At 36.4% G+C, this 16,039-nt stretch overlaps 1 protein-coding gene across 1 annotated transcript in view; it reads left to right on the forward strand.

The window, feature by feature from the left end:
• BAZ1A (bromodomain adjacent to zinc finger domain 1A) overlaps positions 1–16,039 on the forward strand; it is an 83,375-nt gene that overhangs the window by 32,065 nt on the left and 35,271 nt on the right. The window contains exons 4-8 of the mRNA XM_057720864.1: positions 6,424–6,567; positions 8,460–8,561; positions 11,896–11,983; positions 14,298–14,435; positions 15,230–15,329. Coding sequence (XP_057576847.1) covers positions 6,424–6,567; positions 8,460–8,561; positions 11,896–11,983; positions 14,298–14,435; positions 15,230–15,329 — 572 coding nt within the window. The remainder of the gene's footprint in view (positions 1–6,423; positions 6,568–8,459; positions 8,562–11,895; positions 11,984–14,297; positions 14,436–15,229; positions 15,330–16,039) is intronic.

Below are 16,039 nucleotides of genomic sequence, written 5' to 3' on the forward strand. Positions count from 1 at the left end.
TTATATGTTTTGGCATGTCTTTATCTGCCTTGTCAATCAGGGTAGTGCTGCCCTTATGGAATGAGTTAAGAACTGTTTTCTCCTTTTTAGTCTTTTGGAAGGTTTTAAGGAGAATTGGTATTAATTCTTTGAAAGTTTGGTACAACTTACCAGTGAAGCCGTGTGGTCCTGGGCTTTTCTTTGTTGGGATGTTTTTGATTACTGATTTAACCCTCTTAATAGTTACAGATCCATGTAGATTTTATATTTCTTCTTGAGTTAATTTGTGTGTTTCTAAGAATTTGTCCATGTCATCTAGGTTATCCAGTTTGTCAGCGTACTGTTGTCCATGGTATTCTCTTATAATCTTTCCTAACTTTCACTCTGGTTTTAGTAATTTGAGTGTTTTCTCTCTTTTCTCAGTTCTTTTTTAGGAGCAAATTATTAAGGAGTCATATATGATACTTTTAATTGAATGCATGTAAGTCTCAGAGTGAGAGGAAATGAGTTGAGGGAGGAAGATAAGATGCTTTGAGAGTTTTGCATTCACCCACATAGTCTACATTTTGTTGATTCTTAAACGTCAGGGTGCTGTGGAGCCAGTTGCTTTCTTCTTCTTCTTCTTCCTTTTTTTTTTTTTTTTTTTGTGGTATAAGTTTTTTTTAAGAACTTTTATTGAGATGCAGTTAACAGACAATAAACAGCATATATTTCGAGTATACAGTTTGATATTGCAATCTCCCAATTCATGCCCCCCCAACCCTCCCTGCTTTCCCCACTTGGTGTCCATTTGTTTGTTCTCTACATCTGTGTCTCCATTTCTGCCTTGCAAACTGGGTGATTTGTACCATTTTTCTGTAGTCCACATATATGTGTTAATATACGATATTTGGTTTTCTCTTCCTGACTCATTTCACTCTATAACAGTCTCTAGGTCCATCCATGTCTCTACAAATGTCCCAGTTTGTCTACTAACTTTGGGTTTTGTTTGCTCTTCTTTCTCTAGTTTCTTTAGGTGTAAGTTTAGATTGTTTATTTGGGATTTTTCTTGTTTCTTGAGGTAGGATTGTATTGCTATAAACTTCCCTCTTAGAACTGCCTTTGCTGCATCCCATAGGTTTTGGATCGTTGCGTTTTCATTGTCATTTGTCTCTAGGTATTTTTTGATTTCCTCTTTGATTTCTTCAGTGATCTTTTGGTTATTTAGTAGCATATTGTTTTTGTGTTTTTTACAGTTTTTTTCCAGTAATTTATTTCTAATCTCATAGCATTGTGGTTGGAAAAGATGCTTGATACAATCTCAGTTTTCTTGAATTTATCAAGGCTTGATTTATGACCCAAAATGTGATCTATCCTGGAGAATGTTCCATGTGCACTTGAGAAGAACATGTAATCTGCTGTTTTTGGATGTAATGTCCTATAGATATCTATTAAATCCAGCTGATTTATTGTGTCATTTAAAGCTTGTGTTTCCTTATTAATTTTCTGTCTGGATGATCTGTCCATTGGTGTAAGTGGGGTGTTAAAGTCCCCCACTATGATTGTGTTCCTGTCGATTTCCTCTTTCATAGTTGTTAGCATTTGCATTATGTATTGAGGTGCTCCTATATTAGGTGCATATATATTTATAATTGTTATCTCCTCTTCTTGGATGGATCCCTTGATCTTTATGAAATGTCCTTTCTTGTCTCTTGGAACATTTTTAATTTTAAAGTCTATTTTATCTGATATGAGTATCGCTACTCCAGCTTTCTTTTGATTTCCATTTGCATGGAATATCTTTTTCCATCCCCGCACTTTGAGTCTATATGTGTCCCTAGGTCTGAAGTGGGTCTCTTGTAGACAGCATATATATGGGACTTGTTTTTGTATCCATTCAGCCAGTCTGTGTCTTTTGGTTGGTGCATTTAGTCCATTTACATTCAAGGTAAGTATAGATATGTATGTTCCTATGACCATTTTCTTAATTGTTTTGTTTTTGCTTTTGTAGGTCCTTTTCTTCTCTTATGTTTCCCCTTAGAGAAGTTCCTTTAGCATTTGTTGTAGGGCTGGCTTGGTGGTGCTGAACTCTCTTAGCTGTTGCTGGTCTGTAAAGCTTTTGATTTCTCCTTCAAATCTGAATGAGATCCTTGCTGGGCAGAGTATTCTTCCCTTTCATCACTTGAAATATATCATGCCACTCCCTTCTGGCTTGCAGAGTTTCTGCTGAGAAATCAGCTGTTACCCTTATGGGAGTTCCCTTGTATGTTATTTGTCATTTTTCCCTTGTTGCTTTTAATAACTTTTCTCTGTCTTTCATTTTTGTCAACTTGACTACTATATGTCTTGGTGTGTTTCTCCTTGGGTTTATCCTGCCTGGGACTCTCTGTGCTGCCTGGACTTGGGTAGCTGTTTTCTTTCCCATGTTAGGGAAGTTTTCAACTATAATCTCTTCCATTATTTTCTTGGGTCCTTTCTCCCTTCTCCTTCTGGGACCCCTATAATGTGAATGTTGGTGTGTTTAACATTGTCCCAGAGGTCTCTTAGGCTGTCTTCAGTTCTTTTCATTCTTTTTTCTTTATTCTTTTCTGCATCAGTGATGATCACCATTCTGTCTTCCAGGTCACTTATTCGCCCTTCTGCCTCAGTTAATCTGCTATTGGTTCCTTCTAGTGTATTTTTCATTCAGTTATTGTGTTGCATATCTCTGTTTGTTTGCTGTTTAGTTCTTCTAGGTCTTTGGTAAACTTTTCGGTCTTTGCATCCAGTCTTTTTTCAAAGTCCTGGATCATCTTCACTATCATTATTCTGAATTCTTTTTCTGGAAGAGTGCCTATCTCCTCTCCATTTAGTCATTTTTCTGGGGTTTTATCTTGTCCGTTCATCTGGTACAAAGTCCTCTGCTTTTTCATTTTCTCTTTCTGTGGCTGTGGTTTTCAGTTCCACAACATGAAATACTGCTAATAGTGCTTGATACTGCTGTCTGCCCTCTTGTGGAGGAAGCTATCTAGGAGGCTCATGGGTGCTTCCTGATGGGAGGGACTGATGGTGGGTAGGGGTGGGTGGGCGGAACTCAGTAAGACTTTAATATGCTTGTCTGCCAATGGGTGGGGCTGTGTTCCCACCCTGTTGGTGGTTTGGCCTGAGGCCACCTAGCACTGTAGCCCACAGGCTCTTTGGTGGGGCTAATGGCAGACTCTGGGAAGGCTCACACCAATGAGCACTTCCCAGAACCCCTGCTGGCAGTTCCCCTGTCTCCTTGGTGAGCCACAGCCATCCCCGACCTCTGCAGGCAACCCCCCAACACCAGCAGGTAGGTCTGGTTCAGTCTCCTATGGGGTCACTGCTCCTTCCCCCACTTTTTTGTGTGTGCCCGCCAAGAGTGGAGTCTCCATTTCCCCCAGTCCTGTGGAGGTCCTACAATCAAATCTTGCTGGCTTTCAAAGTCTGATTCTCTGGGGATTCCTCCTCCCGTTGCTGGACTCCCAGGTTGGGAAGCCTGACGTGGGGCTCAGAACCCTCACTTTAGTGGGTGGACTTCTGCGGTATAACTGTTCTCCAGCTTGTGAGTCACCCACCCAGCATTTGTGGGATTTGATTTTAATGTGATTCGCCCCTCCTACTGTCTCATTGAAGCTTTCTCCTTTGTCTCTGGATGTGGGGTGTCTTTTTTGGTGAGTTCCAGTGTCTTTCTGTTGATGATTGTTCAGCAGTTAGCTGTAATTCCAGTGCTCTTGCAAGAGGGAGTGAGTGCACGTCCTCCTACTCCGCCATCTTGATCCTATCTCCCAGTTGCTTTCTTCTATTTGTGTATAGTGCAGAGTTCCTAGCAGGAAATCCATGGTCCTGATTTTTCTCTGTGCCTAATAGCAATATTAGACTTTGTTGGGGAGGCTAAAGATATTCTCCTAAAGGAGAATATAAACAAGCGTATGCTAAAATGTGCACTAATGAAAATAAGTGCAATTATCTTATAAAAATCCACCAGCTTCCCAGAATGAATCAGCTCTAAATATACTATTTGTCTTTATGGAATTGTATCATTCTGTTTTGGCTGTAAATGCGGAAATTTCTTTTGAAAGCATCTAGGCAAAAGGGCAGATTATTAGTTTATTGAATCAAAGGAAAGATTAAACAGCTAAACTTGAGATCGGGCAAGGTGCAGCTAAGTCTGAGGAACAGGAATAAGAGAACAAATTGCCTCTAGTACCCTTGCCCTCTCTCCTCTCTTCTCTCACTGCTCAGCAGCCTGTTCCACATGGCAGAAAACATGGCTGCCGACAGCACTAGAATTTATATCTTAACAGATTCCATGATGGGAGAGGGACTGATTTTTACTTTCTAGATTGCAAGTGTTTAAATCTTGGAAAAGATGTATTGGCTCAGCAAAAAGGTGCCCACCCGGCAGCAACTGACTGTGGCCAGGGTCTTGTGGGAGCATGTCAACTCTTCTACTATCATGTGGAAGAAGAGGGAATATGGAGAGACTGAAGTTCCTAGAAGAGGAGGGCTGAATGGACAGGCAGTCTTAAGAATCCCCACAATATATCAGAACTTGTTTATGATATGGGGTAACCAAATGAATGATACAGTGAGCAGATTGTCTCTTTTTCTCAGAGAATAGGGATTTATCCCATTGGTAGGTGTATATATGTTTAATATATTCTTAGTTATTAGAAAAACCCCTGGATTGCCTGAGAGTTGTAGAGGTGCCATAGCTATAATTCCAGAAATGCTCTCTCTTTTTCTTTTTTAAGTCCCCACTATACCCTGCTATTACTTGTGACTCTTTTCTTTTTTTAAGTATAACTTAAGGTATATTTCACATACCGTAAAATTCACCCATTTAAAGTATATAGTTCAGGGGACTTTAATGGTGGTCCAGTGGTTAAGAATTCGCCTTCCAATGCAGGGGACACAGATTCCATCCCTGGTCAGGTAACTAAGATCCCACATGCCACAGGGCAACTAAGCCCACATGCTGTAGCTGCTGAGCCCATGCACCACAAAGCACCACAAACAAAAGATCCCGCATGCCTCAATGAAGATCCCACGTGCCACAGCTAAGAGCTGACGCAGCCAAATAAATAAAATAAATGAAGAAATTTTTTAAAATTATCTTAAAAAAATAAAGCATACAGTTCAGTGGCTTTTGGTATATTCATAGAGTTGTACAACCATCACTACAAACTAATTTTAGAGCATTTTTTTAAAGAACTTTTATTGAGATACAGTTAATATGCAATAAACTGCATATATTTAGAGTGTACTATTTGGTATCCCAATCTCCCAATTCATTCCCCTCCAACCCTCCCCGCTTTCCCCACTTGGTGTCCATATGTTTGTTCTCTACATCTGTGTCTTTTAGAGCATTTTTAACACCCCCAAAAGGAAGCCCACACTCATTAGCAGGCACTGCCCTTTAGTCTCCTTTCTCACCTCTCCCTATAACCCCTTACCTCCAGGTTCCTTGCAACCACTCATCTACTTTCTGTCTCTGTGTATTTCCCTATTCTGGATATGTCATGTAAATGGAATTATATATTATATGGCCTTTTCTCTCTGGTTTCTTTAATTTACCATAATGTTTTAAAGGTTCATCCATACTACAGCATGCATCAGTATTCCATTCCTGTTCTTTTTGCTGAATAATGTTCCATTGTATGGCCATACCACATTTATTTATCAATTGAAAATTGGCACAATAAAAATGAGATTGGGGAATATTTCAGTTGTTGTGAGTGAGTCTAAAATTGCAGCGTGTAAAATCTATACAGCAGGCAGAGGTAAGGGAAGGCAAAATATGGTAGAGTTAGTGAATAGGAGGCTTTCCAGACATCAGAAATCACAATAAAAGTTACAATGAAGGGACTTCCCTGGTGGTCCAGGGCTTAAGACTTCACCTTCCAGTGCACGGGGTGTGAGTTCCATCCCCGGTCAGGGAGCTAAGATCCCACATGCCTCCTGGCCAAAAAACCAAAACATTAAATAGAAGCAGTGTTGTAACAAATTTAATATAGACTTTAAAAATGGTCCACATCAAAAAAAATTTTTTTTAAATTACAGTGAGAATTAAAATGGTTATGATAAGGAGAATTTTAGAATTTAAAATATTGAATGCTTTGAAAAAGTCTTGTAAGGCTTAATCTGTATAATGAGATATTATGCCAAGTATTTGATTTTCTAAACAGTAACTTTAGTGATGAATATAATTGCTAAGAATCTTGATAAATTGACTTTTAAAATAGTATTGTTTTAAACTGTAGCTAACCTTTACTTAAATTGTATGTTACAGATTTTCTTTCTTATTAAATTGCCATATTTAATATTAATCAGCCATAGTTATATTAATTAACCATAGTTTCTACAAAATTGCTTTTCACCTGTTCAAAATAGATTGCTCTGAAATGTTTGATTATAAAGTATCAGATGTTTTGCATTTTTAAATGTATCATTTTCTTTTAGGTTACAGTGTAGGATTTTGGAAGTCCTCCCTCCCTCACACCAAAACGGTTTTGCTAATGGACATGTCAGCAATATAGATGGAGAAACCATTATCATCAGTGATAGCGACGATTCAGAAACACAAGACAGTCCTTTTCAAAATGGGTGAGTGATTTTTATTAACTTTTTAAATGTATGAATTCCCTGGCTGTCCATGCTTTCACTGCCGAGGGCCCGGGTCCAGTCCCTGGTCGGGGAACTAAGATCCCACAGGCCACGTGGCGTGGCATGCATGCATACAGAAATAAATAAGCAAGTAAGTGTGTATGTGTGTATGTATGTCAGGTTGGGTACTAACATCCCATTGAAATAATTTTTTCTTCTTCCTTTCTAGTCATACACTGGTATGCTATGCATCTAAACAATGTTCAACAACACGTTAGAATTTGCAAAATGAAACTTCTCTAGTTAATTCTTTTTTTTTTCTAGTTAATTCTCGTCAGTTGCTCAAGAGCAATTGAAGCTCACTTCATTCAGTTACACTTATACAGTCCTCTTTTATTTACTTGGGAGAATTCATTCTCTACTTTATTATTCACTTTATGGTGTGTATAGTAAAGAAACTTAACTTTTTGAAATTTAGTCAGTTGACAGCTTTGGTCAGCCGAGTGCTCTTGGAGAAGAATCATATAAATCCATATAGATTGGCACTGTCGGCAGTGTGTGTACTATATTTATATCACTTTGACTATATCTTATTTTCTTTGCCCAATGCTTCTCTTTATCATCCTTTCATATCATTTTCTTCTCTATAACCTCCACTTATATCCCCTTTACATATACGCTTGCATTCACAGAGGCAGCTTTTCCAGAACCTAACCGCTTCTCTCTACTGCCACCACTATCCACTTAGTCTGTACTGCCAACGTTTTTCTCACTTGTTTATTGCATTAGCTTTCTAACTGATATCCCTGTTTGCATTCTGGTCCCCTCATTGGCAGAATGACCCTTCTGAAGTGTAAGTGAAATCATCACCCCGTTATTCAGAATCCTCTGGTGTCTTTATTCAGAGTAAAGTTTAAAGCCCTTAATGACCCATAATCTGGCCCTGCTGCTATCTTTCTGATTGAACCTTCTTCTTTTTCTCCCTGTTTATTCTGCTTCTTGTACAAACCATGCATGCTTCTCCCTCAGGACCTTTACATACTCTTTTGTCTCTTCCTTTAAAAACTCATTTACCCAAGATTTTTCTCATGGGTTGTTCCCTCATTTTTTTCTGATCTCTGCTTCAGTGTCAACTTCTTGGAAGGCCTACTTGGTTAATTTATCAGAGACCATCACCCTATATGAAATAGAGACCTTTCACTCTGCACTCTATTCCCTTCATCGCACTTTCCATCTACCCTGTTGTGTATTTTGTTTGCCCACTGTATTTTTATTTTGTTCACCACTGAATCCTTATTGTTTAGTATTTGGCACATTGTAGGCTCTTAACTATTTAGTGAGTGGATAGAAAAATGAATGACTGTACCCTCAAAGGGAAGAAAAAAATGAGAAATTGATGAAGGTGGGAATTAAATGTATAGCCTTTTTGCTAGTTCTTGAAACAGGGTAAACTACATTATCTCCACTTTTGCTCTTAGATTACATAGCTATGAAGAAAAGAGTTTAAAAGTATATCCAAGAGCTATTTGTTTATTTATGAATTTATCTAATATAAACTGGGTAGTCTGCTTATTCATCTGGAGTTAATTTCTTCACCCAAGGAAAATTTATTGAATGAGTAATTAAAGTACGTACCTAACATAAAGCAATGCTTTTTACTATTTGGACTAATAAAAATAGTGAGACATATCAGTTTTTATATATTTTATATTATAAATATATATTTTTATATATTATAAATATATATTTTATATATTATAAATATATATTATAAAATCATAATTAAAAATGTATTAGATTCTGTTATAGTATGTTCTTAGAAACTAGATTTCATTTAAAATATTATGTTTCCAAACAAATTATTAACTTATTTGTGTCTTTGCTCTTTTTAGGAAGAAAAAAGATGCAGTTGATCCCTTATTATTCAAGTACAAGGTGCAACCCACTAAAAAAGAATTGTACGAGTGTGCTATTGTTAAAGCAACACAAATCAGGTAAAATTCCATATCTTCTCTGTGCTGGCTTAAAGTAGAAAAATTATGTTCAATTGAGATTTGATGTGGAACAAATGGGTAATTGCTTCCCTTTTTAAAATAAATGTATATTTATATGCTCATAGACTGATAATGTGAATCCTAATGAACCATGAGCCCTTTGTTTACTTTAGTAACTAACCCCAAATAGTCTTCACATCTGAAAAATTAAGAAGGATTCTATTTATGAAGTACTTCTTGTAGGAGAACTCAATTTTCATAGCTGCTTAGAAGTGTCACATTTGTAATATTTTGTTCATTAGACACAAATGTCTGATCGGTTTCTCCCCATTTCTAAGGAAGTTAAGTAATAAAAAATGAGTATCTTTAAAAATTCCTGTTTGAGACCTAATCAAAGAAGAGAAGTAGTCATGAAACAACCTAAATATCTACCAATAGATAAATGGATAAAGAAGATGTGGTATATATATACAATGGAATATTACTCAGCCATAAAAGAGAATGAAATAATGCCATTTGTAGCAACATGGATGGACCTGAAGATTATCATACTAAGTGAATTAAGTCAACAGAGAAAGACAAACATCATGTGATATCACTTATATGTAGAATCTGAAATATGATACAAATGAATTTATCTACAAGGAATGGATTGGGAGTTTGGGATAAGTATGCAAGCTATTATGTATAGAATGGGTAAGCAACAAAGTCCTACTGTATAGCACAGGGAACTATATTTAATATCCTGTGATAAACCATAATGGAAAAGAATATGAAAAAGAATGTGTATATATATATATATGTATGTATGTATAACTGAATCACTTTGCTGTACAGCAGATATTAACACAACCTTGTAAATCAACTATACTTCAATAAAATTAAAAAATTAAAAATAAAAATAGGTAGTGAATGGTTAACATTTAAAAGAACGGCTCTAAGTTACATTGATGTATTTTAGGAAAATCCCTATTGTTGCCTGTTGAGGTTAGGCCCTTAGTCACCTGATAGTAAGTAGTTGACATTATCAGCCAACTCTCAACTTGACACCTAAGAATCAGTCTTGCATTTTCTTTGATGTACAATAATTTTACTTATTCTCTCATCCCTGTTACCACCCCCCCATATACTCATGAGTCCAAAGAAAAGTGATGATAGTATTGAGTGGATCCTGAGTCAGGTATATTGCTTTCTATAAACTGTTTTTGAGGGGCCTATCGTTAATGTAAGCTCTCTGGAGCATTCTTCACTTTATTGTATATTGAAAATAGCATTTCCAAGATAATGCTCATGAATTATTCAACCTTTTGAATTTATTCAGTTTATGGGCTAGTGAATAGTTGAGACAACTAATGTTTTCCTTATTGTTTTTTCCTTTTTTTCTTTGCTTTTAGTTTAAGATATGTTTTTTATATAATGTAATTCCCTATTTAATATTTTTCACTTTTCTATTTACTTTTTGACTTACATTTTAAGTATAATTCTATTAGATCTTGGTTACAATCTTATTAACTCGTTTTATTCTTAATTGGTGAGGGAAAGAATTATAAGGTGAGAAAGTTATAGTTGATAATAGAAGACTTAAATGACTTGCAGCTCTGTTAGCATCAAAAGGTAATACTATTCCTATAATAAAGAGATGGTAATTCTCCTGTAAGGAAGACTTGATATGATAGAGTAGCTCTGACAAGTAGAACTTTCTGCAGTGATAGAAAGGTTATATGTGTGCTGTCCAGTATGGTGAAAATGTGGCTAGTAATAGTGAGAAACTGAGGTTTTTAATTTTATTTAAAAAAATATGACTAACAGGTGCCATGTAGGACAATACATTTCTTGAGGACTAGTATATTTAGTCAGTAGTCAAAAGATAATTACCTTCTCCTTCTCAGCTACTATATGGTGCTGACATCCTTTTTAAGATCCTTTTATTCATATAGCCCTTCCTATAGTTTAGGAAAAGAATATGTATTTTGGAGAGGGCCACTACTTAAGAACTTCTGTATTGTTTGTTTACTCATAGCAGCTTTTAACTTGGCTTTTTCTTTTCTTTTTTAATTAATTAATGTATTTATTGGCTATGTTGGGTGTTCATTGCTATATGAGGGCCTTCTCTAGTTGCAGAGAGTGGGGGCTACTCTTCATTACAGTGCGTGGGCTTCTCAATGTGATGGCTTCTCTTGTGGAGCACGGGCTCTAGGTGCGCAGGTTTCAGTAGTTGCAGCACGTGGGTTCAGTAGTTGTGGCTTGTGAGCTCTAGAGCTCAGGCTCAGTAGTTGTGGCTCACGGGCTTAGTTGCTCTGCGGCATGTGGGATTTTCCTGGACCAGAGCTTGAACCCGTGTCCCCTGCATTGGCAGGTAGATTCTTAACCACTGCACCACCAGGGAAGTCCCCTTGGCTTTTTCTTGAAAGCAGTACCTTAAATTCAGTTGAAACATTTGCTTTCTTTCCAGAACCTTTCCAGAAATACTTATGTGTTGTTTATTTTTTTTGTTTTGCTCTGTATGTGGTGGTGGCACTATTGTGGTTGCTGTTTTTGAATTTGGGGGCAAGGAAAAATGAAAAATAGTATATTTTTAGAATCTTAATAATTTTAACTCTTTAATTTTAATCCCATGAATTTGTTGGCTGCCATATGAAGTTTAAATACAAAATATTTTAGAATTTGATAAAACCCATGTTCAGTTCTATTCACAATATCCATGTGAATATTGATTTACATAGTACTGTGTGATATCTGGTAGTCTATGAATTTTAATTATGCTAAGAATTTTAATGGTGATACTTGTAGGGATGATCATATGATTTTGGTTTACTCTGTGTAGTATATTTTCCTTGAGGTTTATTGATTTCTAAGTGGTTCCTAAGCAACAAATACATATGCTATTTTTGTAATGGACTTCTATGATTAATCCACTCAAGTGGAAGTTATAACATTCTTTAAAAAAAAAAAAAACTATTTATTTACTTATTTTGGCTGCACCAGGTCTTAGTTACGGCATGCAGGATCTTCATTACAGCATGTTTAGTTGTGGCATGTGGACTCTTAGTTGCAGTATGCCTGTGGGATCTAGTTCCCTGACCAGGGATTAAACCTGGGCCCCATGCATTGGGAACGTGGAGTCTCACCCACTGGGCCAGCAGGGAAGTCCCCATAACAGTCTACATAAATACTTCTATATAAAGTTTCTCATAACTTCTACATAAATTCTATTAGAAAATGAAATGTTCCTCTTTTCCTAGGCTTGAAATTGAGGTTATGGATTCAAAGAGATTATGGAGTTCAGATAAAATTCTTTAACACTTTCTTCTTTCTCCTCCTTTTCCCCTTGTAGCCGGAGAAAACACCTATTTTCTCGTGATAAACTAAAGCTTTTTCTGAAGCAACACTGTGAACCACAAGATGGAGTCATTAAAATTAAGGTAATCAGAACAGTGATATTATTTGTTGGAAAGAGAGAAAAATGAATAATGTTATAAAATTGTAACATTGCCGAAATGTTACTCCAAAGTTGGTTGAAAATAGCTCTCTTTTTATCTGGAGCTCGTTTTTAGTAATTTTCTTTGTATTTCATTCGATATAATACTGTTTTTTGCAGTTGCTAGAACTGCTAGGTGGCTCAGGTACTTCTACTGTTTTCCTTGTATAAAAAAGATCAGCCAAGACAGGTAAGAATAGATGGAAAACTTGGAGAAAGGAAAGTTATGGGGGGAATTCCCTGGCAGTCCAGTGGTTAGGACTCTGCCCTTCCACTGCTGGGGGTATAGGTTTGATCCCTGATTGGGGAACTAAAATCCTACAAGCCATGTCGCCAAAAAAAAAAAAAAAAAACGTTAATGGGGGTAGGGCAACTAGAGTTTTCTGACAGTTTAGTGCTGGCTCACAAAAACAGATTCAAAGAACAAGGCTAAAATAGATTCTACTAGATAGGAAAACAAATATATATAATAAAAAAGAATCTCAGAGACCACTACTAAGGAGATAGATTATATTTATAACCATTCAGAGGGAAGAAATAAAGTTTAGAAACCTCACATTGTACATTAAGTAAAAAGTTAAATGATAAAACTTAAAACTGATTTTTAAAAATTAGATATATTTAGCTCATATTGGGAGAGAGACACTATCTAAGTGAAAAAGCAATAGAATAGGTTAGAGAGATGTATGCTTATGTCAAAAATCAGCTACTGGGGACTTCCCTGGTGGCACTTTGGTTAAGACTCTGCTCTCCCAGTGCAGGGGGCCCAGGTTCTATCCCTGGTCAGGGAACGAGATCCCACATGCATGCCGCAACTAAGAGTTCACATGCCACAACTAAGAAGCCCTAGAGCTGCAACTAAGACCCAGCACAACCAAATAAATAAATAAATACTAAAAAAAAAAAGATCAGGGACTTCCCTCGTGGCACAGTGGTTAAGAATCCTCCCCTCCAATGCAGGGGACATGGATTCAATCCCTGGTCCGGGAAGATCCCACATGCCATGGAGCAACTAAGGCTGTGCACCACAACTACTGAGCCTGAGCTCTAGAACCCGAGAGCCACAACTATTGAGCCCGCATGCCACAACTACTGAAGCCTGCACACCTAGAGCCTGTGCTCTGCAACAAGAGAAGCCACTGCAATGAGAAGCCCATGCACCACAACGAAGAGTAGCCCCTGCTCGCCGCAACTAGAGAAAGCCTGCATGCAGTAACAAAGACTCAGTGCAGCCAATAAATTAAAAATAAATAAGTTAAAGTTCTCATTTAAAAAAAATCAGCTACTGTATGCTTAAGATTTGTGCATTTCAGCATATGTAAATGTTACATCGAAAGAAAAGATATGAAGAAAAAGAATATGTGAGTTTACTCTGTGTGAAAAGTAGCATTTCAAATCTCTAGAGACCAAGATAGATTATTTAATAAATAGAACTGGGACACTTGGTTAACTATTTGGAAAAATGAAGTTGGGTCTAATTCAAAGAAAAAAAAAAGGCATGAAATAAATGTTAATGTTATTTACGCTAAAAGTACTAAGGAGGAGCAATAGAAAAGAAATACCAAAGATGAGATTGATTTGACAATATGGACTTATGTAGGTTTAAAAATCTCATGAATAGACTTCAAGGGCATGTGCTGGAGGAAAAATACTTTCAGTGAGTACAGTGAAGAGCTCAAATCAATTATAAAGCATAAGCACCCCATTAGAAAAATAGACAGACATTAAAATTTACAGTGGATGAAGTATAAGAACTTGAAAACACGTAAGGTAGAGTTGGAGTTCCCAGTGCAGGGGACCTGGGATCGATCCCTGGTCAGGAAACTAAATCCCACATGCATGCCGCAACTAAGAGTTCACATGCTGCAATTAAGGAGCCCACAAGCCACAACTAAGGAGCCTGTCTCCTGCAACTAAGACCCAGCACAACCAAATAAGTAAATAAATAATAAATTCTAAAAAAATAAAATAAGTGTAATTTTGAGAAAGTTTTAGAATTCAGGAAACAGTGGAAGTATTCTTGAGTATTTTATGGTGAAGCAATCCTTTGAATTATGGTTTTCTTTATGGTAATGCTGAATAATTATATAGTTTTTAAAAGGATCAAGAAATAAAGTGTATATTGCTCCATAATAAACATAAATTCTAATGTTTTTGACATGGTCTTTACAGTAATCATGATGTTAGATAGCATATCTATCAACATATATGATTTACTAATGTGTTACTATTGTACCCTATGTCTTTTTTTAATGAAGGCATCATCTCTTTCAACATATAAAATAGCAGAACAAGATTTTTCTTATTTCTTCCCTGATGACCCACCCACATTTATCTTCAGCACCACTACTAACAGAAGAAGAGGGAGACCTCCCAAACGAGTAACTGTTAGTCAGGTAAGTAAAAAATAGATAAAAACGACATTGTAGCTCTTAATAAAACTAAGCAAAATTAAGAGTAGGGTTTGGCTCCCTTCACCCCTGTAGCCTGTATGAAGAAACACATTCCTTCACACACAAAAAAGGTATATACTGTATGTTGATAACTGCTTAGCAGTGAGGCTTGTAGAAGTTTCAGGTGTGATCAGACACGATTCTCATGCCACAGGGATTGTGTACCGAAGTGGAAGCAAGCCTATAAGCAATTACTAAAATATAAAGCAGAATGAAATACAGGGAATAAGTTATGGAATTGAAATGTGAAGATCATTTAAAAGATAAGAGATGATAATATCAAAATTAAGCAGGCTAGAGACCTTAATCTCCCAAGAAATAAAGTAAAAATAAACTTCTGACTTGTTTAACATTGACTACAAGAATGTCTCACATGTCTTTTCTCTGTCCTTCTTATTTGATGTCTATGCCATCTAGTTTATAAAGTATCCTGGAAGATTTTTTTGTTTTTCTAATGCATATTTTTAAGACTCCCCATATATATTACTGGTTGTTTTCCCTGGGAGGTTTTGGTACTAATTTGTAGAGCTATAGGATTAACTCATTCTGTATGGTACTGTGATTAGAGTTATTAACCGTTCAGTTATACTTTAGAATAAAACCTTAGTATAAAATTATAATTGATGAGGTCTTTAAATTTTTTTGTTTTTTATTTTTACTGTAAGAACAAAGCAGATCATCAGTTTGTAAAAGTTGTGGTTCTACAACTTCAGTTTCTTGTTTTGTTTTGTTTTTAGGAGGACAGTATTGCTAATAAACAGACTATTGCAGGTTATAGGAACAAAGCTACTAAAGAAAGAGACAAACTTTTGAAACAAGAAGAAATGAAGTCACTAGGTGAGTTTCAATGTAAAGGATATACCAAAGGTCTTGGCAAACAGAAGAGGCTTAATAAATGTTAGTTCTCCAATTCCTTCACCTTCATTTGTTGTCTGCCTTCTTAACGTCTTTTTTCTCTGCAAAAACTGTTTAGTTACAGGAAAAAAATGTTTCTCTGTGCCCAGGTAGGGGATGTTTTTAAAATGGCATATTTCTGTTTTTGTTTGTCTTAAGCATAGTTTTTCCCTCACATTACTATTAATTTCTTTGATAAATGAGACCTCTGTTTATCTCTTAAAACAATATTTCGGGGTATAACATATCCCTTGTTAAACTGACCTAATGCTAGATTAAGCATAAGTTGGCAGTTCCTAGGGCTTTCAAACTGTTTTGGGCCATTTTTGTTTGATTCCTACAGCCTTCTAAAACATTGTTTCCCAAATGTGACTGTACACATGAATCACTTGAAAATCTTATTAAAATGAAGAATCTAAATTAGTAGGCCTGGGTAGGAAAAGAGATTCTGCACTTCTAACAAGGTGATACCTTGCTGCTGGTCTTAGGATCACACTTTCAGTTGCAGGGCTTTCAAAGACAGATATATGTTTGTCTTAAACACAGCCGACTTGCTCTTCCCATTGTAATCACCTGCTGACTCCCACCAGGAATTTACAACCCCTGTGGGTCGCTCTTGATCTCATTTAACCTTAAGATATTTCAGGGATTCT

This window comes from Hippopotamus amphibius, chromosome 2 (genome assembly GCF_030028045.1).
Source record: "Hippopotamus amphibius kiboko isolate mHipAmp2 chromosome 2, mHipAmp2.hap2, whole genome shotgun sequence".
NCBI classification, from domain to species: domain Eukaryota; kingdom Metazoa; phylum Chordata; class Mammalia; order Artiodactyla; family Hippopotamidae; genus Hippopotamus; species Hippopotamus amphibius.